This window comes from Leptodactylus fuscus, unplaced genomic scaffold (genome assembly GCF_031893055.1).
Source record: "Leptodactylus fuscus isolate aLepFus1 unplaced genomic scaffold, aLepFus1.hap2 HAP2_SCAFFOLD_61, whole genome shotgun sequence".
Classification (NCBI taxonomy): Eukaryota; Metazoa; Chordata; class Amphibia; order Anura; family Leptodactylidae; genus Leptodactylus; species Leptodactylus fuscus.
This window is the reverse complement of record NW_027440642.1, coordinates 514,413-541,722: the sequence shown is the minus strand read 5'-3', so window position 1 is coordinate 541,722 and position 27,310 is coordinate 514,413. Positions and strand designations below refer to the sequence as shown.

Genomic DNA, 27,310 nt, shown 5'->3' with positions numbered 1-27,310 from the left:
ATCACACCTACCAGGAGCCGCTCTGTACACGTGTTGTTTGCTTACTGTATATGCGGGTGTAGCGGACGGGTGAGCGGGCGTCATGCTAAGGTACGGGGTGAGGAGGAGACTACAGTGTGGTGGGGGTGGTGCTGCTAATGGGCGTCCGACAGGCCCAGCAGCTGGTTCTCAGAGGGCTTGTGAATCCGGGGGGAGGGGGGCAGACATTCATGTTATTACCTTTAGCTGATTTCTATAACTAGTGAAGAAGATTCCACCTGACAACTCCCATTGAGGTGAATGCTGCCTGACAGGTGTGAAGTTTGACGTGATTGGCCGTGTTTGCACCTGCGCCCGTTTCTGTTCAGGGATTCCGTCCCCCATACAAGCAGGTCTTTTCACCTGGTGGACCCCATTATAGTCTCTGTTCTTCACGTTTCCAGTTTCCTGCTCATTAAGCAGATTCAAGGAACGTAAACCCCAATGCAGCGAAATTTGACCAAGTGAAAAAATTCGAAAGTGTGAACAGGATTAGCAAGGAGAAGCTGAATCCTTCTATTTGCATGTGCAGCCCTTTCTGGCAGTCTGTAGCATTGCAAGGAGCGGCACCCCATCTTTATGATCACTTGGGGGTACGAGCAGTGAGGTCCCCTCTTGTTCGTCATACAACCCTTTAAAGGGGTATCGGCAAAATTATGCCGTATGAGCCCCACATATGCCTGAATAGCATTTAAGAAGGTTATTCAGGCACCGCTAATGGTATTTTAAAGCATCATTCATCAGTATCATTCCCTCCGATGCGCTACTGTGCACACTCCGGCGCCATTTTCCAGCATGCTCAGTTCACCATAGAACTAAGAGAGCGTACTGTGCATTAGCAGTATGGTCACAAACTTCCATTGACAAAAATGGCGCCGGAGGGAGCGCTACTGTGTACGCACGGGATTTAAGCACAATCCGCCGAAGAAAAGGAGATGAAGGCGTGCAAGGAGGACGTCGCTGGAAGAAGACACCAGAGGAAGGTGGGACCGAAGATGACGTCCACCAGTGCACGAACCGCCCACCGTGCACGGTAAGTATAATTTGCATATATGTTTTTACAGTCTTAGTTTAAAACGGGGGAGGGGGGCTTTTAAAATCCCATTAGCGGTGCCTGAATAGCCTTTTTAATATGTGGGGCTCATACGGCATCATTTTGCAGATAGGGCCACTTTAACACAATTCGCAGGTGTCTTCTGTTTCCCTATAGGGGACGGTCACTTTGCCATAGCAACCAATCAGATATTCTCTCACTTTTTTGCCGCTGGGTTGCCAAGGGTGACATCCACTTTTGTTTTTTTCAGCGTTTTGGTGCTTTCAGTGTGTCTTGTATCTTTCAGTCCTGCAGAGCTGTTTTCTGTGCGGAGCCGGGAGCAGAGTCTTCCTCAGCGTTCTCATGGACAGAAGGACTTTCTTCCAGATGGGTCACAGATACAGATGGAGAGGCTGCAGATGTGCCGTGCGGAGCAGTGGGAGCTACTGAGGGAGGAGCGTGTGGAGCGACTGTAAGGACTCTGGGCACTAGCCACTATTACTTAAGGGCTTAAAGGGGTTTCCCTGACCTTAGGATAGATCACCAACTGATGACCACTGGGGCTCTGACACATGGGCCACACGTGGATCAGCCGTTTGATGCTGTAGCAGCACTCTGAGCGCCACGTCACAGGTCATGTGATGTCACATGGCCTGTTTGCAGTTCAGTCTCAATCAAGTGAAAGGACTGAGCTGCCCTGTGCTAATGTTTGCATGGTACTGCAGTCTTTTCAAACAGCTGATCAGCAGACGTCTGGATAAGGATCATCAATGGATAAGTTTGGAAACTCCTTTTAAAGGGATAACCCAACTCCCCTCTTCACCACCATGCAGGCTGTATGATCTGTTCACTTCCTGGTTTTCTCAGTACATTGGTGGGCGGGGTCTCACTTGCTCTGCTAGCTCTCTTCATAGCAGTACATGTTTGCAGTCAGTTATGAGGTATGGATGAAAATAAATGATCACAATATGAATCTGATGTAGCAGAGCTGGAATTTGATGAGAATCCAAAATTTACATGCAGGACCAAGAGTCAGCTTGCAATATACTCACTTTTAGGTCTGTGTTACATACAGAGGTGACAGACTCCCTGTCTCAGCCCTTATCAGCAAAATTCAATCAGCCGACTGATAACTGGAAGAGCCGGAGATAAAGAGCTCAGAAATACAAGCTGCTCCGAGCACTCGGCCCCCCTCCCCTCCTGAGAGCAGGGAGCTACGTCACTTGTCCTGGGCGGAGAGATAAGATCATCCCCAGGTCCGGAAACACAGTGTAAACAATAAAGTGAATAAGCTCAGATAGCGGCCAAAGAAAGCAGTTTTGCTTAAGCAATGTATATAGGAAAAGTCTTAAATCCACATAAGCTATCAGTATAGATGGGATCCTGGAGATAGGACAACCCCTTTAAGCCGGCCATGCACCCTAAGCAATGCTTGTCCAGCAACAGGCAACTAACACGCATATTAGCAGGCTTATCCCATCCAAGGAATGCACTGAATACTTTTGATTCATAAATTTTTATTGAATTTTATAATTTTACAAAGAACAAAACACAAAAGTCAGATAATCCAATCATCAGTCATAAACCTATGCGCTATAAGTACAATATCGGTCATTCAGAATCCAACATGAGAGAGTCTTTCTTTGGGATATACATTTCTAGAGACCGTAGAGGTCATTCTCCAGTCGCATGTAGTATGACTTCCAAATTATGATTGAAATTTGACGTATTTGAAACAAGGGCGGGAAATAGGGTAGGAAAGACTGATAAAGGAATTAAATAGATCATGGGGATAGGGGTGAAAATGAAGGTGGGGGTGGGCACAGAAAGTATAAGGGATGAGAAGAAGGTGGGGGGTTAGTAAAGGAAGAAATGGGGATAAAAAAAAAATAGAAGTAATGCAGATTGAAAGAAGAAGAACGCTGATGGAGTAGTAAGAGATGAGAGAACATAGAAGCAAGATAATGGTAAGGTAAGGGTGAATTCACACTGAGTAAACGCTAGCTTATTCTGAACGTAAAACACGTTCAGAATAAGCGGCGTCTAAAGCAGCTCCATTCATCTCTATGGGAGCGGGGATACGAGCGCTCCCCATAGAAATGAATGGGCTGCTTCTTTCACTCCGTGCAGTCCCATTGAAGTGAATGGGGAGTGCCGGCGTGTACGCTCCGGCATGAGCAGAGCTTGCCGTATACGCCGGCACTCCCCATTCACTTCAATGGGACTGCACGGAGTGAAAGAAGCAGCCCATTCATTTCTATGGGGAGCGCTCGTATCCCCGCTCCCATAGAAATGAATGGAGCTGCTTTAGACGCCGCTTATTCTGAACGTGTTTTACGTTCAGAATAAGCTAGCGTTTACTCAGTGTGAATGCACCCTTAGATGAGTTTACGCCTGTGGTGTTCCATTCCAATCTGTGGAGGGTCGTCATGAACCAGTTGAGTTTTCCCATATGACAACCATAGAGACCATACTTTCACATACCTGTTGTGTCCTGGAAGTCCAACTGAGGAGTTCCTGGATTCTAGAGATATCTTATACTGTAGAGAGCCACAAACCAACAGAAGGTGCAATGGTTTGTTTCCAAATGCACTGAATACTTTGTATTTCCTAACATCATCCCTTTAATGTGCAGAGCTTGGCGAGTATGGCGTACTGTCAATCCCATAGGCTGGAGTCATGGCCGCACTGCTCTGTGTACATGGGGCACTCAGAGATCGCTGGCAGCACAACCCTGCGCATAGCTCAGCACAGTCTTGTCCGAAATTCTAGATGACTTAGTGCAGCTTGGCTGCGGATGGCGCCCCCTTATGTGGATATTGAATTTGTTCTTAGATGTTCTGATTACATGACTGGCGTATTGTAAGGACGTTCATGGCATCTTGACCTTTCCAGGGGAAGCTTGGGGAGAGGCATTTGGAAACCAGAAGAAGAATTGGTGGAGCTGATGTTACCTGCGGTAGGTACTTTGAGGTGACCTAAATGGTGGTAAAGTTCTTGTTAGCTGAACTTGTTATCAATAAACTTTAACTCTTATTGTCACATGCAGGGCAAGTTTTGGCAGACCATGGGATTCACCGAGGGCGGACGGCAGTGTCTTCTGCCTGAGGAAGCAGTCTACTTACTTGAATGTGTAAGTTCTTTCTATAGAAGCCATAGAATTGTGATATAAGTGGGGCTGGGTTCACATATGCAGTGCAAAACCATACATCACACAGAGCTGGATCTGTCACATGACTAACAATGCTATCCGTCAGGTCAACCAAAAGTAGTAGCGCTGCTCTTGTTTCCCCATTTAGGGTTCTGTTCAGCTGCTTTACAGGGATGTCCCAATGTCTGTTCAGGAGGCTTATGAGAGACTGCTCTGTCCTGGTCCCGTCAGTCTGCTACACTATCAGGTAATACACATTAACCTTCTGCCATTTAGGCTGCATTCACACTGCACCGTCCAGTGTACACATCAGCCTTATCCATAGGCCCTCATTTAGCAGGTGTTGGTCTGTAAGTCCAGATACCTTGCTGTTTAGGGTGCTATAGTTGACTACTGTTCAAGCATCAAGTAGAAAAATTTATTTTTTAATATATATTTTTGTTTTTAACATGTTGTTACATGTGAGGTAATATGGGGAAGTGTGAACACATCCATAACTGTATTTAACACGATCATAATCTATTTCTGTTTCTTTGTACAGGTATATAGCCACCTGAAGCGATTGGGCTACATTGTCACCCGCTTTGATTCCAGGTGCGAACACGTGACCTTTTTTTTTTTTTTTTTTTTTTTTTTCAAAAATCAATTTTATTAAGGTTTTAAGAATATAACAGTGAGGTTGTGCAAAATATCAATGGCAATTCTAATAAGCAGAACGATATCCGTGTACTGATAACAGCATAGCCGTCCGTATACAAGGACATGGAGAGAACACAATTGCATTACAATAGATAATAAATATCAATAATAACTACAAAATTCAATATATTTATAATAACTTGGAAAAGAAAACCAAGTTGGGGAAAGTACAATCGCGAGGAATTGGTGTCAGAGCCAGGTTTGTCCCGGGTGGAGGAGAGCGAGGATTTCCCCGATCTGTGAACACTTGGCCTTTTCTTGAAGTTTCTTTGGTTATCTTGAGGGTTCCCGTACATGTGCAGCCGAGCTGTAGTAACTACATGGGGTTTACCACTCACTGCGGGGCTGTTGAAGCAAGAACAGGTGCAGCCCATTAAGTGAAGGTAATCCACGTGTGGTTGGGGCAGCTTGTATGTAAACACTTCAACATGGTAAAGATTTTCTGTCTGTCTGACTTCTGCTTGTATAAATATGAGTTCCTGTAAGGGGGGGAATAGTTTAGCGGAATGGTTTTTTTTCATCTTCTGAACTGTTGGGATTTATGTAAGGTTTCTGCCTATAGGGTTAATTTATTAAACTAAGGCTCTGTTCACACTACATATCACATCAGAAAAAAAGCTTCTGCCTATCTATGACCTGTATTCATAATGTTCCATTCACCAGTTGTAGATCAAATGTGTACGATACAGCAAAAGTTTCGTATGGCACAGCTACCACGATCTTGACGTACACTGCCGTGATTTATGGCACTGCAGTAAGAGGTCACCGTGTCCAGTGCAGAGTAAAGAGTGCTACTTTTTGTGATTGGCTCCCCCTGCATTGGCTGTGGTTGTTATAGCAACTTTTTGGGCACAGATCCAATGGTCAGGGGCCTCTGGTAGTGATTGGTGCTGGAGATGATATTGGGGGGGGCCGCAGGGGCACTCCCCCTAGGATAGCCATCTATGAAATATCCTTGTGTTTGTTGGTGACGCTAGGTTCACACCTGCGTTCAGGGTCTCCGTTCTACGGTTTTCCGTCTTCTGCATGCCAGAAGACAGAAACCATAGTACTGCATGTCCGACTCTGTGTCCGGATTATAAAACCCGGTTTCGCGGCGGAGAGCATAAAACGCTCACCGCCGCTCACGGCCGGACAGCTTTCTCACCCATTCAAATGAAAGACTCCTGCAGGTTTCCGTCTCCTGCTCTGTTTTATGCAGGAAACAGAAACCTGCAGTACGGAGAGGAGAACACAGATGTGAACGAGCCCTTAGCTTGCTTAAAGATATATGTCCAGATTTTCTCCATAATGCCTGTGTGAAGCCCTGAAACGCACTCCACCAAGGCCTTGGCTCTGATTAGCTTGTGGATAGGCTTGAGGCCCTTCAGGTAGTGTTCCCTCATAAACCAGATGATGTCTATGTAGAACCATGGAATTTCCAAAATGAGGTCATTTGTTGGAGGTTTCCACTGTACTGGTACTTGTACCGAGCCCGCTCTGTCCTGGGGGGCCCCTTGGACCCAGTACAGGTGGTGGGTGACAGAAGGACACTGTCCATGGTGACCTCCATTTTGGAGAACAACTCCGACCCCATGTATGAGATCGTGATAGCACTGGGCAGTCCTGTCAGTGACCGACTTCTTCACCCCAAGTGTGAGAAGGAGCTATCGCAAGTCCTTCCTCCCAACCGTGGGCTTTGCAAATCCAACATAGTGCTTGAAAGCTGCTTTTGCAAAATCTAACCTCCAAACATCCAGCAGTCTGGGCATATGGGGCATTTCTGTAGTTGGTAGACATTTGTTAACACATTAATTACAAGGGGGTGCTTCCCAGTGCGGTCCGGTCCAGCAGCTCCAATGTTTCCAATGAAGTCCCCACTGCATGTGACCACTGACCAATTATGGCCTCACCAAAGGACATGGGACCTGATTGGCAGTCAGTCAGCAGCCTAAGGAAAGGGCCCGGGACATCACAGATATCAAGAAGTCACCGAAGCAGCAGGAACTGGTGAGTATTTTTATTTTTTTTAACATTTTTTTTTTTTTTTTTTTTTTACCTCCCCTGGCATAAATTAAAAAAAATAAAAAATTCTCCTGGAACACCCCTTTAATTAGACAAAAATACCCCTTTAAGGATTCACTACATAATATGGTTTCTCGGTCTAGGATGTTAATCTGATCCCTAGACTATAAACGTTTCGTCTTTCTGCTTTTTTCAGTTCCATACAGTTACCTTACGAGAGGCAGATAAACCTGGAGAGCCGCACTGGGTCAAGTCGAAAACGTAAGAGGAGTTCAAGACCATGGTAAAGATCTTCGTCTGCTATGTAGACCTTCATTATCTTTACTAAATCGAGTTGGAAATTAAATGTTTTTTTGTGACAGTCGGTTCTATGAGGTGAACCTGCTGCCTTATTAGCGTGTGTAGCGAGAAAGCTGTCAATTGGCAACGTGAGGAGTCTGAAGATCACAAATACATCAGTGCAAAGTCAGATATCCAAGTATTAAAGGCTGCCTATCACCTCCCCCGTTAGCTGTCACTGCCCTCACCATCCCCATCACCCTGCTATGGCATCACCCAGAGCTGAAGGCCGCCCCCAGTGCACAAATGGCCTCATTTATAGAGGACTCCAAAGTTGCTGATCACCAGTGACCTGTATATGAGAAGGGAGATGTATCACTGGAATCTGCTAACATGGTGGTAATTCCCATTAAAAAGGGGCTTAAACTAAAGGTAGCAATGTAATCAGGAGAACAAAGGGACTGAGCTGCAGCGCTGAATACAGCCACACCGGAAAGCCAAGTCCACATGTCGGCATTAAGTCTGACATGCAAGTCTGTGGCAGAAATCCAAGACTGACACCTAGATTTCTGCTGAGGAGGTGCAGGAGATCTGCCCAAGGATGAGCCTTCTAGTCATTGAGCTTTTCTGTACTGAACCAGCAGAAGTATAATGCGCTACTTATTTCTGAGCGTAATTGGTTTCCCCTATGGGGTACATAAAAATGTGTTCAAAAATTTTTGCAAAAAAAGGTTGCAGAAACTCCATTGATGTGCATGTGATGCAGATTGTCATTGCAACTGATGTGGATTGCAAGGCGGAATCTGAATCATGTGAATGGACCCTTATGGCTGCTCCCCCTTAAAAGGGTTATGCCACAAAACTATTTATCTTCAATCCATAAATTGCTGATCAGAGGGGTCTGACCACGGAGACACTGAATGTATTGGCAGTGGAAGCAGGGACACTGGGGACACAGCACCATGGCTATAGACCCGGCCACTAGGAGAATATGTAGCTGTCGGCCCGGCCTCTGGGCTATACCTTTCTCACAGACACTGTGCTAGTCCATTTTGAACCTGGTGTCCATAGGAGGCAGTCGTTACTTAGAAATACCGGTTTTAACAGTTATGCAAATGAGTTCTCCGCAGCAATGAAAGCGGGCCCCAGCGCTCAAACGGCAATGGGGTGTCCCCCCCCCCCCCCCCCCTGCCTGAGAGCTCTTTCCAGCGACGCCTCCATTTTCAGCTGCAACCTCGCCTCTTCTGTCTTCCGTCTCTTTCCAACCTCCGACGCCTGTGCAGTGCGCTCCTGTATTGAACTACAAGAGCAACCTCCCAAAAATGGCCGCTGGCCGCAGTACGCTGGAGAGAGCTTTCGGGCAGCAGTGGGGACGCCCCCATCGCAGATTGAGTGCTGGGGCCTGCCCTCATTGCTGGGGAGAACTCATTTGCATACTGGTTAAAACTGGTATTTCTAAGGAACGGCGCTGCGGAGAGCACGTCTAAAGGTAAGAGACGAATAGCCTTTCTTAAGGCTATTCCGATGTGGTAATTAGAAAAAATGTTGGTTTAGTAGTAGAATCCCATTAAGAAGACCTCTCCAACCACAGTTGTTTCCCTCCTATGGCCTCCTCCAACCTTGGACCATATTTTGATGGAAATCTGAACTCGTTCTAATCTTCCTTCCTCTGGAGGTCAGAGGCCCCGCAATGGTCCCTGTAATATTTTGGCTCTCCAAGGCTACTGTCCTGTCTTTAGAATACACTCTGCCCCCTTCTGCTCGAGGGTGGACTCTGCATCCACTGGTGCTGCTTAGGTGGCCGCTGGCTCCTCCCTGTGGCCTTCGTTTATTCCAGGAAATGCAGGCCTAGATGCCAGAAAGGAACAAAGGGCTCCATAAGGGTCCCTCCTAGTCAATGCCCCTGGAGGGGGCAAACAAGGGATATTCAGCTGCTTGTCTCTCAAATCGTCAATGACTCTCGTTTTTTGTGCGATACTTCTCTGAGGCTTACTGTTCTGCCTGACGGCCGCCTATTCTGTGGCATCGCGCTGTTCCTTTTGGATCCATTTCATGGCATGCTGTATCCTCTGGCCATCCCGTCTCTTGGATATAAAGGGATCGGCCTTTTCTTTAGCCCCTGCCTAGTTCATCACTGTGGCTATAGGAGCTCCGTCCTCCTCCTGAGTCGCCTCCTTTATTGGTGCAGAGGTCACTCTTCCAGTGAATCACACTCCGAGTAGTCCTGGCAAACTTGTTCTGAGCCCCCAGGTTTTTTTCCACCGAGTTTACTTCTATTCTAAACCTTTTTTTTTTCCTCTCCAGGCCGCCTCCACTCCTGTAGCAAGGTGTCATTATTCCTGGATTTATTTATTGGATAGATAGACTTCACTTGTGAAGTCTATCTATCCAGTCTATAACTTGGAGTGGGACCCTGACTTCATAGAGAAAGGACCACGACTGTTTCTACTGGATTTATTTATTATTGTTTATATAGCACCATTAATTCCATGGTGCTCTGTACATTATTATATTACTCCCATGGTGCTCTGTACATTATTATATTAATCCCATGGTGCTCTGTACATTATTATATTACTCCCATGGTGCTCTGTACATTATTATATTACTCCCATGGTGCTCTGTACATTATTATATTACTCCCATGGGGCTCTGTACATTATTATATTAATCCCATGGTGCTCTGTACATTATTATATTACTCCCATGGTGCTCTGTACATTATTATATTACTCCCATGGTGCTCTGTACATTATTATATTACTCCCATGGTGCTCTGTACATTATTATATTACTCCCATGGTGCTCTGTACATTATTATATTACTCCCATGGTGCTCTGTACATTATTATATTAATCCCATGGTGCTCTGTACATTATTATATTACTCCCATGGTGCTCTGTACATTATTATATTAATCCCATGGCGCTCTGTACATTATTATATTAATCCCATGGTGCTGTACATTATATACCATGGTGCTCTGTACATTATTATATTAATCCCATGGTGCTCTGTACATTATTATATTACTCCCATGGTGCTCTGTACATTATTATATTACTCCCATGGTGCTCTGTACATTATTATATTAATCCCATGGCGCTCTGTACATTATTATATTAATCCCATGGTGCTGTACATTATTATATACCATGGTGCTCTGTACATTATTATATTATTCCCATGGTGCTCTGTACATTATTATATTAATCCCATGGTGCTCTGTACATTATTATATTAATCCCATGGTGCTGTACATTATTATATACCATGGTGCTCTGTACATTATTATATTAATCCCATGGTGCTCTGTACATTATTATATTACTCCCATGGTGCTCTGTACATTATTATATTACTCCCATGGTGCTCTGTACATTATTATATTACTCCCATGGTGCTCTGTACATTATTATATTAATCCCATGGCGCTCTGTACATTATTATATTAATCCCATGGTGCTGTACATTATTATATACCTTGGTGCTCTGTACATTATTATATTATTCCCATGGTGCTCTGTACATTATTATATTAATTCCATGGTGCTCTGTACATTATTATATTAATCCCATGGTGCTCTGTACATTATTATATTAATCCCATGGTGCTCTGTACATTATTATATTAATTCCATGGTGCTCTGTACATTATTATATTAATCCCATGGTGCTCTGTACATTATCATATTAATCCCATGGGGCTCTGTACATTATTATATTAATCCCATGGTGCTCTGTACATTATTATATTAATTCCATGGTGCTGTACATTATTATATTAATTCCATGGTGCTGTACATTATATTCCATGGTGCTGTACATTATTTTATTAATCCCATGGTGCTGTACATTATTATATTAATCCCATGGTGCTCTGTACATTATTATATTAATCCCATGGTGCTCTGTACATTATTATATTAAACCCATGGTGCTCTGTACATTATTATATTAATCCCATGGTGCTCTGTATATTATTATATTAATCCCATGGTGCTCTGTACATTATTATATTAATCCCATGGTGCTCTGTACATTATTATATTACTCCCATGGTGCTCTGTACATTATTATATTACTCCCATGGTGCTCTGTACATTATTATATTACTCCCATGGTGCTCTGTACATTATTATATTAATCCCATGGCGCTCTGTACATTATTATATTAATCCCATGGTGCTGTACATTATTATATACCATGGTGCTCTGTACGTTATTATATTAATCCCACGGTGCTCTGTACATTATTATATTAATCCCATGGCGCTCTGTACATTATTAAATTAATCCCATGGTGCTGTACATTATTATATACCATGGTGCTCTGTACATTATTATATTATTCCCATGGTGCTCTGTACATTATTATATTAATCCCATGGTGCTCTGTACATTATTATATTAATCCCATGGTGCTCTGTACATTATCATATTAATCCCATGGGGCTCTGTACATTATTATATTAATCCCATGGTGCTCTGTACATTATATTAATTCCATGGTGCTGTACATTATTATATTAATCCCATGGTGCTGTATATTATTATATTAATCCCATGGTGCTCTGTATATTATATTAATCCCATGGTGCTCTGTACATTATTATATTAATCCCATGGTGCTCTGTACATTATTATATTAATCCCATGGTGCTGTACATTATTATATTAATCCCATGGTGCTGTACATTATTATATTAATCCCATGGTGCTCTGTACATTATTATATTAATCCCATGGTGCTCTGTACATTATTATATTAATCCCATGGTGCTCTGTACATTATTATATTAATCCCATGGTGCTCTGTACATTATTATATTAATCCCATGGTGCGCTGTACATTATTATATTAATCCCATGGGGCTCTGTACATTATCATATTAATCCCATGGGGCTCTGTACATTATCATATTAATTTCATGGTGCTCTGTACATTATTATATTAATGCCATGGTGCTCTGTACATTATTATATTAATTCCATGGTGCTGTACATTATTATATTAATCCCATGGTGCTCTGTACATTATTATATTAATTCCATGGTGCTGTACATTATATTCCATGGTGCTGTACATTATTTTATTAATCCCATGGTGCTGTACATTATTATATACCATGGTGCTCTGTACATTATTATATTAATCCCACGGTGCTCTGTACATTATTATATTAATCCCATGGCGCTCTGTACATTATTAAATTAATCCCATGGTGCTGTACATTATTATATACCATGGTGCTCTGTACATTATTATATTATTCCCATGGTGCTCTGTACATTATTATATTAATCCCATGGTGCTCTGTACATTATTATATTAATCCCATGGTGCTCTGTACATTATCATATTAATCCCATGGGGCTCTGTACATTATTATATTAATCCCATGGTGCTCTGTACATTATATTAATTCCATGGTGCTGTACATTATTATATTAATCCCATGGTGCTGTATATTATTATATTAATCCCATGGTGCTCTGTATATTATTATATTAATCCCATGGTGCTCTGTACATTATTATATTAATCCCATGGTGCTCTGTACATTATTATATTAATCCCATGGTGCTCTGTACATTATTATATTAATCCCATGGTGCTGTACATTATTATATTAATCCCATGGTGCTCTGTACATTATTATATTAATCCCATGGTGCTCTGTACATTATTATATTAATCCCATGGTGCTCTGTACATTATTATATTAATCCCATGGTGCTCTGTACATTATTATATTAATCCCATGGTGCGCTGTACATTATTATATTAATCCCATGGGGCTCTGTACATTATCATATTAATCCCATGGGGCTCTGTACATTATCATATTAATTTCATGGTGCTCTGTACATTATTATATTAATGCCATGGTGCTCTGTACATTATTATATTAATTCCATGGTGCTGTACATTATTATATTAATCCCATGGTGCTCTGTACATTATTATATTAATTCCATGGTGCTGTACATTATATTCCATGGTGCTGTACATTATTTTATTAATCCCATGGTGCTGTACATTATTATATTAATTCCATGGTGCTGTACATTATATTCCATGGTGCTGTACATTATTTTATTAATCCCATGGTGCTGTACATTATTATATTAATCCCATGGTGCTCTGTACATTATTATATTAATCCCATGGTGCTCTGTACATTATTATATTAATTCCATGGTGCTGTACATTATTATATTAATTCCATGGTGCTGTACATTATTATATTAATTCCATGGTGCTGTACATTATATTCCATGGTGCTGTACATTATTTTATTAATCCCATGGTGCTGTACATTATTATATTAATCCCATGGTGCTCTGTACATTATTATATTAATCCCATGGGGCTCTGTACATTATTATATTAATTCCATGGTGCTGTACATTATATTCCATGGTGCTGTACATTATTTTATTAATCCCATGGTGCTGTACATTATTATATTAATCCCATGGTGCTCTGTACATTATTATATTAATCCCATGGTGCTCTGTACATTATTATATTAATCCCATGGTGCTGTATATTATTATATTAATCCCATGGTGCTCTGTACATTATTATATTAATCCCATGGTGCTCTGTACATTATTTTATTAATCCCATGGTGCTCTGTACATTATTATATTAATCCCATGGTGCTCTGTACATTATTATATTAATCCCATGGTGCTCTGTACATTATTATATTAATCCCATGGTGCTGTATATTATTATATTACTCCCATGGTGCTCTGTACATTATTATATTAATCCCATGGTGCTCTGTACATTATTATATTAATTCCATGGTGCTTTACATTTGGGGGTTACATACAATACACAGAATATACAGGTAGATATAATACTAACAATGACCGACTGGCACGGTGGGGTAGAGGGCCCTGCCCGCGAGGGCTTATAATCTATGGGGGAAGGGGGTGAGACAGAAGGAGAGGGGGGAGACTGTACAGATGGGGGTGCGGTGATAGTGTTATTAGGGGGTGTAGGCCTTCCTGAATAGGGGAGTCTTCAGGGCCTTCTTGAATCCTGTGATTGTGGGGGTCAGTCTTATGTGTCTTGGTAAGGAGTTCCAGAGTATGGGGGATGCACGAGAGAAATCTTGGAGACGTTTGTGTGAGGAGCGGATGAGAGAAGAGCGGAGTAGGAGGTCATTGGAGGATCTGGATGGACGACTCCCTCCTTCTTAACACAGCTTGTCCATATCTGCAGGTTCCACTTGTACCCCTGCGGTTGGTGGTGGAATCGCGGAAACTAGCGTCTTACTGTCTTTGGTTCCTTGACTGTTCTGGGCCTACGCAATGGGCTCTGTCCAAGGCCCAACGGCAGAGCCGACTGCGCATGCCTGGAAGTTTGAAGCCAGCGCCAGAGAAAGATGCAGAGAGAGGCCGATCCAGGCGAAGATATTTCAGATATGCAGATATTTCACGGATACGCGGATATTTCATTAAAATCTGCGACTGGTGGTTTTTTAAATTTCTTTTTAGATTGGAAAGTCTCCAAATCTGAGCGGTGTTGACTCTCCTTGAATCCCGGTAACGTGCGGCTGATCAGTCTTAGGCTACATGGTGATATTGTCTGAAAATCCGGTTGTGCAACCAAAGATCACCGCAGCGCCTGAGACTGCATCATTAGCGCAAGTGCCCTATGGCCACAAGAAAATGGCCACTTACACCAGCTTACTGTGTAATCGGCCATTTTCTTGTAGCTGCTGGGCATGCGCAATCGGCTCTGCCCAAGGCCCAACAGCAGAGCCGACTGCACATGCCTAGAAGATTGAAACCCAGGACAGAAGACGATGCAGGGAGAGGCCGTTCCTGAAGAAGATTGAGGCAGCATTGGAGATTTCTCTCACAGCCCCCAGTGCTGCAAGTGAACTCATTTGCATACCGAAAAAAACGGGATTTCTACCAAACGGAGAAGACATCTAAAGGTAGGAGATGAATAAGATAAGATAATCCTTTAATAGACCCTCAATGGGTATATTCAGTGATACAGTTTCATAGATGGTACAGTAGTATATAACAGGAGAGAAACACATACAAGCTCATGGCAGATAGAGAAATCCTAGGAATCAGAGCAACGAAAAAGAAACTTGTCCTTCCGGGGCTTTGTCCCCCTCCCTGTTCCCCCCCGTGTTTTGCTGTTCATATTGTCTGGCTCTCGTAGCTGGTCTATTTCTTCTTTATTTCTTGCTTCAGCATCAACTGTGTCTTATTGAATTTATGGGTTGGGGGCTCCCCCCTTCGTGTGTACATGCTGATTGGGGCCTGCGTGTCCCGCTTCTTGTCCTCTTTTCTTGTTTTTGTTAGTGTTTTTTTTATTATAAAAAATTTCAATAAACTCCGATTATACATAAAAAGAAAGAAACACAGACACACGGCAGGATCATTTAGTTCTCTGTGTGAAGTGATGTTAATAATACAGCCGAATGTGTTTGGAGGACATGAGGAGGGGTCACAGCATGTAGATATAACAGGCAAAAAACGTTTTTTTGCCGAGGTGGGGGACATATGCAGCTATCATGATAACAGGTGGTAGTTCCTTTGGTAGGTAGTGAGATCTCCTGCTCACAGCTGATGGTTCGGTATCTTGCATCAGCGCTATCGTCCATTAACCACAAAAAAAAAAAAATGCTCCGAATGTCCTTCATCACAAGCCCTCCTCCTTCCTTCTTACCACTGTGTTCTACCGCCCAGAGAGGTCTGAAGCCATCCAGGTAGACAGGGTTCTGCTCTCTTGCCAAGCTTCCATAACTCCTGGGGTAGGTGGGTGATTGTAGGTTCCCAGGCTGTAACAGAGTCCCACGTGTCCACAGTAATAGAAAGAAATACCAGTCAGCTGTAGCATCTTCACACATCAGCAATAGACACCAAAAATCATCTCCTTGAAAGTCGTCCGCACTTTCCTGCAGGTCTCTCCTCCATGCTTCATGGTGAGACATGCTGTCCTTAGCTCGTGGGGGGATGGTAACAGGCACATGTGCAAACAGGAAAACTCCAGGTCTTGAGTCATTGTCCATGCTTTAACAATAGAAACAAAAGGAACAAAATACTCCACATGGTCTTCCATTCGATTTATAGTTGCTAATTCATAGTGCTAGTTTGCTTAGTTACAGGATTCTTGAAGATACAGACAGAGTGAAAAGGAAAGATAAAGCTGGGAGCTCTGTATCGAGGCAGCCACTTAGTGCAACACCAGGAAGTAGAAGGCTATTCCTACGTGTTATTGAGGCTAAAATGTCATTTTAATGATTGAATCCCTTTAAGCCGAGGTTCTGAAATGCCATGGGCTTCAGAACCTATTGTCCAGACCATGCTCTGGGCTTGTAATCCACAGCTAGCCAAGGTCTACAATTTCATATGGAAGTCTTAAGCCTGCTGGTGTGAGAGTACCGATTGTCATCCACTCTCTTCTCAGGATCCTGATTTTTCTGCAGTCCGGTCTTGTCCACTATTTTGGTCTTTCATCCCTTGATGGACATGTCTCTATCCTCTCTGTTCCTTCCTGAGGACCCTGGTCTTCCAGCCTTCGGGAAGTGGCACACCTCCCCCCCCCCCTCCATCTCCCCTACCGTGCATCCATAGGCTTTTAACCTTGGCCTCCCCCCTTCCAGCCTCTACAGGATATCCTCCTTTGCCTTCTGTCCTGGAAGGTCGCTTTCCTGGTGACCATTGCCTCCATCCGCAGGGTCTCCGAGCTGGTTCTTCTGTCTGGCAGCTCTTTTCTGGTCTCCACAGGGACAAGGTTGTCCTTCACTCTCCTTTGTCCTTTCAGCCAGGTGGTTTCCGTCTTTCACATCTACTACGGCATAGCTTGCTATCTTTCTGCCCGGACTCCGGGCACCCATGTTAGCTTTCTCTTCCCTGCCTGGATGGGCAAATTGGGTCTATTTGTCTTTCTCTGACCCTTTTCATTGTTCGGTCACTTTGTTTGTAGTTCCCTTGGTCCCTCGCTGGGCCTGCCTGCTTCCTAGGCTTTTATCTCCCTATGGCTCTGGCTGCGATCGAGGAGGCCTATTGGTTTACGGGTAGGGCTCTGCTCTCTCCACAAGTCTTTTCGGAGCCTCCTGGGATGTTCAGCATCAGGTTTCTGCCACCCAAGTCTTCACCGCGGTCACCAGGGCCACCATTCATACTTTCTCTATAGCTTCCCCAGATCTGTTCCGTGGCTTCTGCTGCACAGGTTGGGCCGTGAGGTTCTGCAAGCGGCTGTGTGCTGGGTTGTTTGCATAGCTGTGTATCCTCTTGACGGTTTTAGGACATCTCACGGTGTTGTGTCCCCCAGTGAAATAAGCGAAAAAATGGGATTTTTGTGCTGGCCGTAAAATCCTTTTCTCGTTGTATTCACTGAAGGACACAGATCCCACCCTTTTTCCTGCCCGAGCTGTTTTGATTAATTTTTGGGTGCAGGACGTGTTGGTGTTTGCTGTTCCGTGCTCTCTTGCTTTCTGATATCTTTCTCCTACTGCTGCGGTACATACTGACAGCGTCTATGAGAGGGGTATAGCCCAGAGGCGGCACCCACAGCTTTTCATTCTTCTAGTATCAGCCTCCTGGTGGCCGGATACTCATATACATAAACATATATACATACGCATATACACATACTCATATACTGTACATATACACATACTCACATACATATACACATACTCATATACGCATACATATACTCATACACGTATATACATATACTCATACACATACTCATCTACATATACCCATGGCGCTGTGTCCCTTAGTGAATAGAGTGAGAAGGATTTTATGGGGAGTACAAAGATCCCATTTTGGCACATAACCCTTTAATACTACTGAACACAGCTCCATCTCTCTCCAGCCATTAATAGGCGCTGCTCCAGTCATTCCAGTACACATGTACACTTGGTCAGATAGGCAAGGAGAAGGCCAGACGTCAAGAGCCTGTGTCTATTTATGTAGCCTTAGTTTTTGTTTTGTTTTTTTCAGTTTGGAATCACAAAGTGGGTTGAAGACACCAGAAAATAATAGCAAAGCAGAAAGTAAGGCTTCCAAACCCAGGATTGGCCACGGCCCAGAAACTGTTCCCACCTTTGCCCAGGAGCCAGTGACGTTGGTGCCAGTGGTGGTAGAGAATGTGAATGTCTACAATGAAGCCAAAAACAACAGCTGGGCATCGAGTAAAGTTATGTGTCTTGATGAGGAAACCAAAGGGTCTCCTTTGACATCACAAAGGAATTACAGATGGGATTTCTCAAAAATTTGCTTCCCAAACTGTGCCCACGACCATCCTTGCCTTCAGCTCCCAGAGCCCGAGCCTGCCTTTCTGCCTGATAATGTGATTGCGCACCAACTGGACATATCTCCTTGGTTAGGGAAGCTAAATTTGCGTCAAGAGAAGTTCTCCAGAAAAGAGCAAGAACAGTTGGACTGGGAACGAAAATACAAAATCAGCATCAATGCCGATCCTAAAATCCGGAGCTGCAGCAACTGGGGAGAATATAAAAAGCTCTTGCAGGAGAGAGCGAGTCAGAGTCATCGGGAGAGACCGGCACATCTGTGGTCAAGTACAGTCAAACCCCTGCTGACACCTGGACATGTGAAATCTACAGGTGAATTCTTTCTGTATATTTACTCTCCTTTAATTGTTATAGAGCAGAAGAGCCGAGCAGATGAATATAGAATGGGGAGGGTTTATTATAAATTGGCATATCCTATATAGAAGTGAGTATATAGAAGTAAACCGTCTGGTGCAAGGAAAGAAAGATGTAAGAAGAGGCTGCCGCGTAAATTAGACATCCCTCCACCAGAATGGAAATCTGTACTGGGACACTATGTAGAATCTGCTCCTCCTGCTCTATAACTAATAGATTTTACTATTTACTGCCTCACGTCTATGAGGACATATAGTTACTCAATAGATGAGGTTGGATGAAAACACCAGTCCATTAAATCCGACCTATAACCCTACAGCCATGGTGGCAAACCTATGGCACACTCATGCATACAATACAGTATGGGGGACCGGTGAAGAGGCCAATGTTCCCCCATATAGCAGTATTCGGTCATTACCTCCCCAGTCCTTCTGTCTCCTTTCTCCGGTCACACTGTACCTGGAGGAGAAAGAAGTGGGAGGCGCTGGAAAGCAGACAGGTGAGCATTGATACTTGGCTTGTGAGCCATGGGCTCAATTGTGACCTGTGGCCTACAAGCTCTACCAGCAGCAGAACTGGGTCAGTGGCATCCCTTCTCCCTGATTCCACCCGTTTCAACAACTAAATTGGCAGATCTGGGGAGGACCAGCCTGGATTCACTTACCACTCCCTGCTCGTGGCCTCTTCTTCCCTCTTCAGCCTTCAATGGGACCTGTGCTCCACAAAGCAGGTCACGATGACTTAATATGCACCACATGGGGCTCCATGGTGGCTGAAGAAGGAAAAGGAGGCTGTGAGCAGGAGAGCGGATAAATACTTAAATAGAAGCTGTTACCGTAACTCCACTGCCTATTAAAAAGCAGCGGGCAACCGGTAGGGGCCCCTAAAGGCAACAGTGGCTGGGCTGGACAGGAGAATAGAGGCCAAATACAGCCAAAAAGCAGAATTTAGAGGCTGAATACAAGTGAAAGGAGGTTAGAATACAGTTGATAGCAGAATACGTGTTGCATGAGCTTATTTTTCAAACTGGGCTAAGTACTTCATATGGGGATTGCCAAACAAAAGTTGCCAAACAATGGCTCCTGGCCACTCCTTCTACAGAACAGACGTTACCTTGAGATTTCGGCCTTGTGATGATGATGGTGCACATTGTGAATATTGATCATGCTCTGGGGGATGTGCTGAGGCCTAGTTCACATGTCTGTAATGGGGCAAGATTTTTAGCTCCCATATTATCTGCATTTTACAGATTTTGTGGACAGATTTCCTTCTGCTCCTCACTGTCTATTAATATTGATGTATTTTGTCATTTCAGCTTCTGTTTTAGAGCACATAACTGTTATCGGTCAGTCTACTTTACTGGAGGATGGTAACAGGTAGGTGTGAGCAATGTATATACAGAATGGTGAGAAAGTGACCTACCGTATATACTCGAGTATATACAATACATGTCCAGGTTGTTCTGATACAGAACTGCTTGGCTGCAATCGCCATTAGTAAGACTATAACAATATATACAAGGCTCCTTTTGGTGGAAATTGCTCAAAGCCTGTTCTGTTGGGGACATTGATGAAAGCTTTTAGTACAGAAATTGGCAGGTAAAGTATTTATCCTCTATTCATAGTATGGGGTCTGAAGGCACTCGACTATCTCTGCATTGGGCACTGTGCACAACCAGTCATGCCCACATTCAGCTTGGTGACACTCAGGGTGAATGTATGGCGAGGTAAAGGTCCTCATAGCATAACCTCTTTTAAGAAGTTGCAACTTTTGGCACATGGTTACTTTTCCATTGGCACAGCCATTGAAGTGCATAGTGGTGGGGGTGCATTAGTGTTCACCTGGGGTTTGGCTCTGGATAGAGGGTTAATATTTTATATGGCATGACACTTCTGCTTCACAGGCCATGTGTTGTAATGCTCATCAATCACGTGGACTTTTGAAGCTCAGTCTTAGGGGAGTAGCACACGACCGTGTTTTACCTGTGAAACTGATCTAGCAGCTTGAACTTCATGCTGGGAGCGGACTCTTCGTGGTATAGTTATCTATGATGCCAGGAGTCCCAGCGACATACTGTCCCATATCAATTACAGTACAGGGCAGTACGTTGCTGGGAGCATCATAGCAGTATAGTTATGTAGGAGTCCTGTTCCCGGCACGAGTTCACAGACCTTGTCTCACGGGTAAAACACAGTCTTGTGCTGCTCCTCTTATTCAAGGGACATGAGCTGCAATGTAATGAAAAGAGCAGAGTGCTTGGCTGAACACCGGCTCATTAGGGATGCCGGGACTTATACCCCAATTGATAGGATTTTTGGCCATGGTGGAAAAAATGCGTTGTTTTACAGTTACAGCAAAGTGGATGGGATATTAATGAATGAGGGAATATACGCGCAGCGGACATGCTGTGGTTTCCAAAGCAGTCATAGCATGTCTATTATCCATACAGAAACGCCGGCAGTTTTCTCATAGGTATGATTGAAGCAGAAAGGTCTGCACAGGAAATCTCTGACAACTTTCTAAGAGAAACGCTGCTGGAAAAACCACGACGTGTCGCCGCCACAGTTTTTCCCACAGTGCTCTTTTTGCTGCAGGCCACCACGTGGGGCCATAAAGGCCATATTCACACATTGAAGCTTGCATGGAGAATACACAACTGACTAAAGCACATTGCATGTGAATGGAGTTAAGAAAACCAGAATTTCTCACCTAATACTTCCCTGGGGGACACAGTGGGTGTTATCCTGGCCGCTAGGAGACACAACATGAGGACCCTGATGGATAATCACATAGTGACATGCTGACGGCATCCTCTCCTGTTTCCTGCCATCTTAGCTCCACTAGTGAGGCCGGTGTTAGGGTTAGGCAGTGAAGCCAGAGCTCCCACCCACAGACTTGCACCCAGACAGCGGGGAACACTAGACCTATGTCCCACAGTTGCCCTGTCAGTGACAGACGGCTGGACCAAGGTCCATTCCACCGACTGCAGGGGATAGGAGAGTCATCTCAGGCGTGTGCGCTCATTACACCACAGTCATTATCTCACCCTGCTGCCAGTGTCCCCACCATAGTTACCACTCAGCAATACTGGGGGAGGAGAACCCCCCCCCCCCCATCAGAAACAGTAAATGGGGTTGTCTGGGATCACTTAAACTCCCTGCAGTACTCTACAACCCCCTCCCCCTTCCTACTTTCTAAATGACATCAATCATGAAAAATGGATAGTTACCCATATCTCTGTCATGTGACCGCCCCAGGGGGCATTTTCTGATTATCCAGTGACAATCCCCACTTCCGGAAATGGATCATCACCACCATACCCTCCATTCATCCATGGCTTCTTCTGGCGAGACAGCTCCTCCTCCTCCTCCTGCTGTCTGCGCGGTGGGTGCGCCGCCACCTGTAATGCACCTCTACTGTACTTTCACGCATGCGCAGTAGAGGTATCTGATCGCTGCTGAGGAGGAGTATGGGAGCAGTACAGAAGGAGGGGCCATCTCATCTGGAGAGGTAGCTATACACTGTGGGTCAGGGGTTGGGCTGAGTAGGTAGGGAAGGGTAGAAGAGTTAGAGAGACAGGGAGGGGAGAGAAAGGTGAGAGGGTTAGTGATTGTGTCAGATAGCAGGAAGCAGAGAGATCCCAGCAGCCCCAGAGATCCCCCCCATTAGTAGCACTAACAGACACTGGTCTTGAAATGCCAACCTTCAGTTGAAGATTTAGCAAATGAAATTCAGTAACAAAAATGTCACTTAGCAGTAAGGTCAAGAATTATTATTATTACACAGTAAATATATTAAAAATAAAACTTTTTGTTATAAGAGCTACAAATATCACAAAGTTCTGGATTTTCCTAGAAGTGACCGACCACCTGAGTGCTGCTTGTACACTAGGCTCCACCTCCAGGCAATCCCCCTCTCAGACACCGTGCCTAATCAGTGTAAACCTGGTGTCCGTAGGAGGCAGGCGCAACCTTTTTTAGTTTCGGGTGGGGGGGTCTTCAGTGTGTACACCACACTAGTCGTACCCCCTGCAGGCGCAGCGCTCAATTGAGCATCTCGCTGGTCACCTAGTGGCTACTTGCTGCGGCTTAATATCTGGTGACCCCACTTCCCTGTGGAGGTCCATCGAGGAGGTGACCCTGTGGCGCCTGTAATTGTCAGTCAGGTAAGTACACCCCACCCTCCGTCACCAGAGTGCATTAGGAATCAAGGGAAGGACTTTTTATTATTAGTGGGGGACCTCTCCACTTTGGGGCTCCTTTTAGAGGATGACCCCCATTCTGCAGCGGTGGGCACAGCTCCCGTGCTGTTATTATTTTTGCTCTCCCAATAACCCGCCCCCTCCCTTAATCCTGGGTACCTGTTTCCAGACCCTTGGCTTTCCTGCAGGCCTCCTGGAGCTCCGTTTCACGCCATTGGTGCATTGCCGCCAGCCAGGATTCTACATAAGTTCCACATTCTCACAGGCACCTAGACCGCGAATTTCCCAGGCTGTTCTGGCCTTGGCAACTCCTGGGGCTATGTGATTGGCCAGAAGGTTGGCAACCTCCCAGCCCACGCTGAAGTTTTTCTATCTGCCAATACTAAGGGGAGGGGCCTAATTTTCCTCAGGCCATGTTGGGACCGTTTTCTTAAGTTTTGGAAGCCTCAGTTCCACAGCTTCACGGTTTTTTTTCTCTGCTCTGGCAAGGCACAGCTCCTGTGCTCTATGCAACTTTTTTCCTGCAGCAGTTGGCGAGAGGCCATCTTCAGTGCTGGGTTACCCGTATTTTCCCTGGCTTCCCCTCCATCTTGTCCTATTGTGAAGAGCCAACACGCCCCTCAGGGCGCCCTCTGGTTCTGCCACATTTTATAAGTGTGCCTGCTGTAATACGTAATTGCCATGTAGATAGCCTGAGCCCATATGCTCTCTGTCTTCCGCCTCAGCCAGTTCAGGAACCACCTGATCCCTCTCCGGTTCAGCCATCCCCAGATTGGGTAGTCTCTCTTTCCTGGGCTATAGGTGACCTAACCAGTCTGTAGTGTGAACGGCCGTCATCTCAGATCGCCGCTCCGTATGCAGCTTCTAGGGTTCCCTTCCGAGCATCCTCGTAGTTCCAGCTCCAGGAACCCACAATCACCAGATAGGGCCTCAAGAAACTCAAGACTGAAGGTAGCTTCAGATTGGCCCCTTTGGGCTTGGTATGCAGATCTCATGTTTCTGCTGGCAGGCACTCCTTGGTCTCTTCCTCTGCAGGTTGACCTTCTGGTCCGCTGTTCCACCTTACCTCAGCTGCGCTTAATGACATGGCTGTTCAAGCCGAGGTTTTGAGATGTCATGTCAGAGCCAGTTATCCATATTCAAGACCCAAAAACCCCAGTCAGCTAAAATTTACCATCACACTTGGAATGCTTTATGTCCACTGGAGTGAGCGCAACAAATTTCATCCGCTCTTTTTTTTTTTTCCCCTTGCGTTCCAACCTCAGGTGAACCTTCCTGCAAGGAGTGGCCCATTGTGCCCCGCCCTACCATCCACCCTTGGAACCGTGGCATCTTAACCTTATCCTCAAGGTACTTCAGGCTCCCCCTTTGAGCATTTTCGGGATATCACTCTTTGCCTTCTGTCCTGGAAGGTCGCTTTTCTGGTGGCCATTACCTCCATCTGTAGGGTCTTTCTCATTATACACAGGGATAAGATTGTCCTCCCTCCGCCTCTGTGCTTTCTACCTAAAGTGGTCCACATCTTCCAGATCAACAAGGACATTGGTTTACCATGCTTCTGTCCAGACCCCAAGCATCCATGTGACCTTCACTGTCTGGATGTTGTATGGGCGGTTCAGGTCAATCTGTCATGCAATGACCCTTTTTGGAGCTCGGATGCTTTTTGTCCTCCCTGAGGTCCTCTGAAGGGTTTTCCTGCCTCCAAGGCTTCCACTTTGCAATGTATTTGTTTTGTGATCGAGGAAGCCTATTTTCTCAGCGTTTGCACTGGGGGACAAAGATCCTACCCTTATTACTGTTGTTCCTGTCCAAACGTTTTTTTTTTTTTTTTTTTTTTTTTGGGGGGGGGGGGGGGTTCGGGTTCAGGATATTTTGGTTGTTGTTGGTTCCATGTTCTTCTTTTTCCTTTTGTGTGTTTCTCCTACTGCTGCGGTACGACAGATTAGCCCAGTGTCATTGAGAGGGGTCTGAGCCAGCAGACCTTTTATTCTCCTAGTGTCAAGTCCACTAGTGGCCCGGCTAATACCCACTTTGGCCCCCAGTGAAAACCTCCAGAAAAGGATCTTACGGTGCGAACAAAAATCTGCAAACATTTTTTGGAATCTTATGCAGCAGATTTTACCTGTTTTAAAGCAGTTGGTTATAACTGCAGGCAAATCCCTATTTACCATTCACAGGTTTTGGTAAAAGAAAACTTCTGCTACATGTGAACATGAACCTATAAAAGCTGTGATGCCTGACTCAAGCTTGAACGTGTTGTGTATTCCCTATTGACAGGGTCCGGAACGCACCGAATATCCCGCAGATAGACTTTAATTTATATCAAGCTGATGGTAACAAAGAATATAAGAAATCCAAACCCGGCAAACCGTTTGCTCATCTGTGTGTCCGCAGGTAGGTGCGTGGCGGGGTCCGCTCACCCAATGGGCTCTGCTTTCTTCTATAGCTTCACAATTCCCATTTATGCCCATTTATTCACCATTCATTTGTGAACATCTAAGAAATCTTGTAATTCTTCTTAAAGAAATCTGTTTTCTTCTCCACCTATGAGACGGAATTACTTTCTACATAAAAGTCTGTTAGGGGAGGGGGGTGAAGGATAAAGCTACACCCGGCTACGTGGAGTGAGAGCTCTTCTGACACTGCTACATAGTGCACAGAATGAGGTAATAAATCAAAGAAGCCCCTCCACTCTCCATAGACTTCTGTGTGTAAGTAGACTATTCTATACAGTATATACTATATATGTTCTGAGTGAAGACGAGGAGACTAAGGAGTGGAGAAGGAATCAGATTACTAAGATCCATTTATAGAATTTCTTATACTCACCTGCACTACTCATTTATGACAAGTGCTTTTAGGGGGGAGGGGGGGGGCATTGTCACTATTGAGCTGCAGTCCGAACCTCCGATGAAGAGGGCAACATACCCTAATATAGCTCTACTAGGTCCATTTTCTTCTAATTTATTTATTTTTTTTAACTTTTGCATTTTACTCCCTGATCTTCTTGTTTAGCATTCCTTGTGCCTTATGAAGATGACTTCTGACCACCTGCCCCTATAGGCTGTTTGTAAAGGGGGTTCCAGAGTGAGAACCACTAATTTACAGCTGCTCCCTCACTAGTGACCCCGGCCCATCCATATATTACATAGCAGCCATTGCATTGGGAAATTTGTATGTAGAAAACTCCAAGATCTACAGGTAGGAGTCCAATAGTTTGGCCAAATGAAGATTTCCTTGGCGTCAAAAGGGCTTGTTTCCACGTGTCCATCCAGCCCTCCCACAGGCACACAATTTCCAAAAAAACTCCACATGAATAGAGTCCAGACCGCTGCTTTTTGCACTGGTTGACAGAGGGTTATTTTTGTCTTTGTGGCTTTAGTAGTTTTAGGCTGTTTGCAGGTCGTTTTTTACGTCCATTTAATGGATACAAAAATGGAGGCAAATGTGTGGCGATTGATGGTCCTCTCCATTTACAAAGACATCTATGTTTAAAAAGAAAAAAAAAATGAACAAACTTTTTTTTTTTTTTTTTTTTGACAAAACTATGGTGTAAAAAAAAAAAAAAAAAAGTGATCGGAATCGAATCCTTTCTAGTAGTTACCTTACTTCTCCATATCGGATAATAACAATCGTGTCTTTCTCCCCAAAGCTTTGATGAGAAGATCCCTTCCCTGCAGACCATGAAGGCCCTGGCATACCAGAGTGGAGATGTCCCCCTCGTGTTTGCCCTGGTAGACTGTGGAGAAATCTCCTTCTACGCATTTAAAGATTTCCAACTCCCAGTGGACGTTCACCCCTGAAGGAGGACGCCCTTCTGTGGACGTTCACCCCTGATGGAGGACGCTCTTCTGTGGACGTTCACCCCTGATGGAGGACGCTCTTCTGTGGACGTTCACCCCTGATGGAGGACGCTCTTCTGTGGACGTTCACCCCCGATGGAGGACGCTCTTCTGTGGACGTTCACCCCTGATGGAGGACGCTCTTCTGTGGACGTTCACCCCTGATGGAGGACGCTCTTCTGTGGACGTTCACCCCCGATGGAGGACGCTCTTCTGTGGACGTTCACCCCCGATGGAGGACGCTCTTCTGTGGACGTTCACCCCTGATGGAGGACGCTCTTCTGTGGACGTTCACCCCTGATGGAGGACGCTCTTCTGTGGACGTTCACCCCTGATGGAGGACGCTCTTCTGTGGACGTTCACCCCTGAAGGAGGACGCTCTTCTGTGGACGTTCACCCCTGATGGAGGACGCTCTTCT

General features: G+C 44.7%; 1 protein-coding gene across 2 annotated transcripts; it reads left to right on the top strand.

The window, feature by feature from the left end:
• On the top strand, positions 1-27,310 carry TSEN54 (tRNA splicing endonuclease subunit 54). Of its 2 annotated transcripts, XM_075261913.1 has the most exons (11): positions 1-90; positions 1,359-1,523; positions 3,947-4,010; positions 4,101-4,184; positions 4,351-4,449; positions 4,744-4,796; positions 7,102-7,188; positions 18,184-18,806; positions 20,164-20,224; positions 25,327-25,443; positions 26,702-27,310. In XM_075261913.1, exons 1-11 carry the CDS (start codon positions 83-85, stop codon positions 26,850-26,852), a joined length of 1,512 nt encoding a protein of 503 aa, XP_075118014.1. In that variant the 5' UTR covers positions 1-82; the 3' UTR covers positions 26,853-27,310. The 2 variants fall into 2 exon arrangements, with proteins under 2 accessions (XP_075118014.1, XP_075118015.1); XM_075261914.1 differs by lacking the exon at positions 7,102-7,188.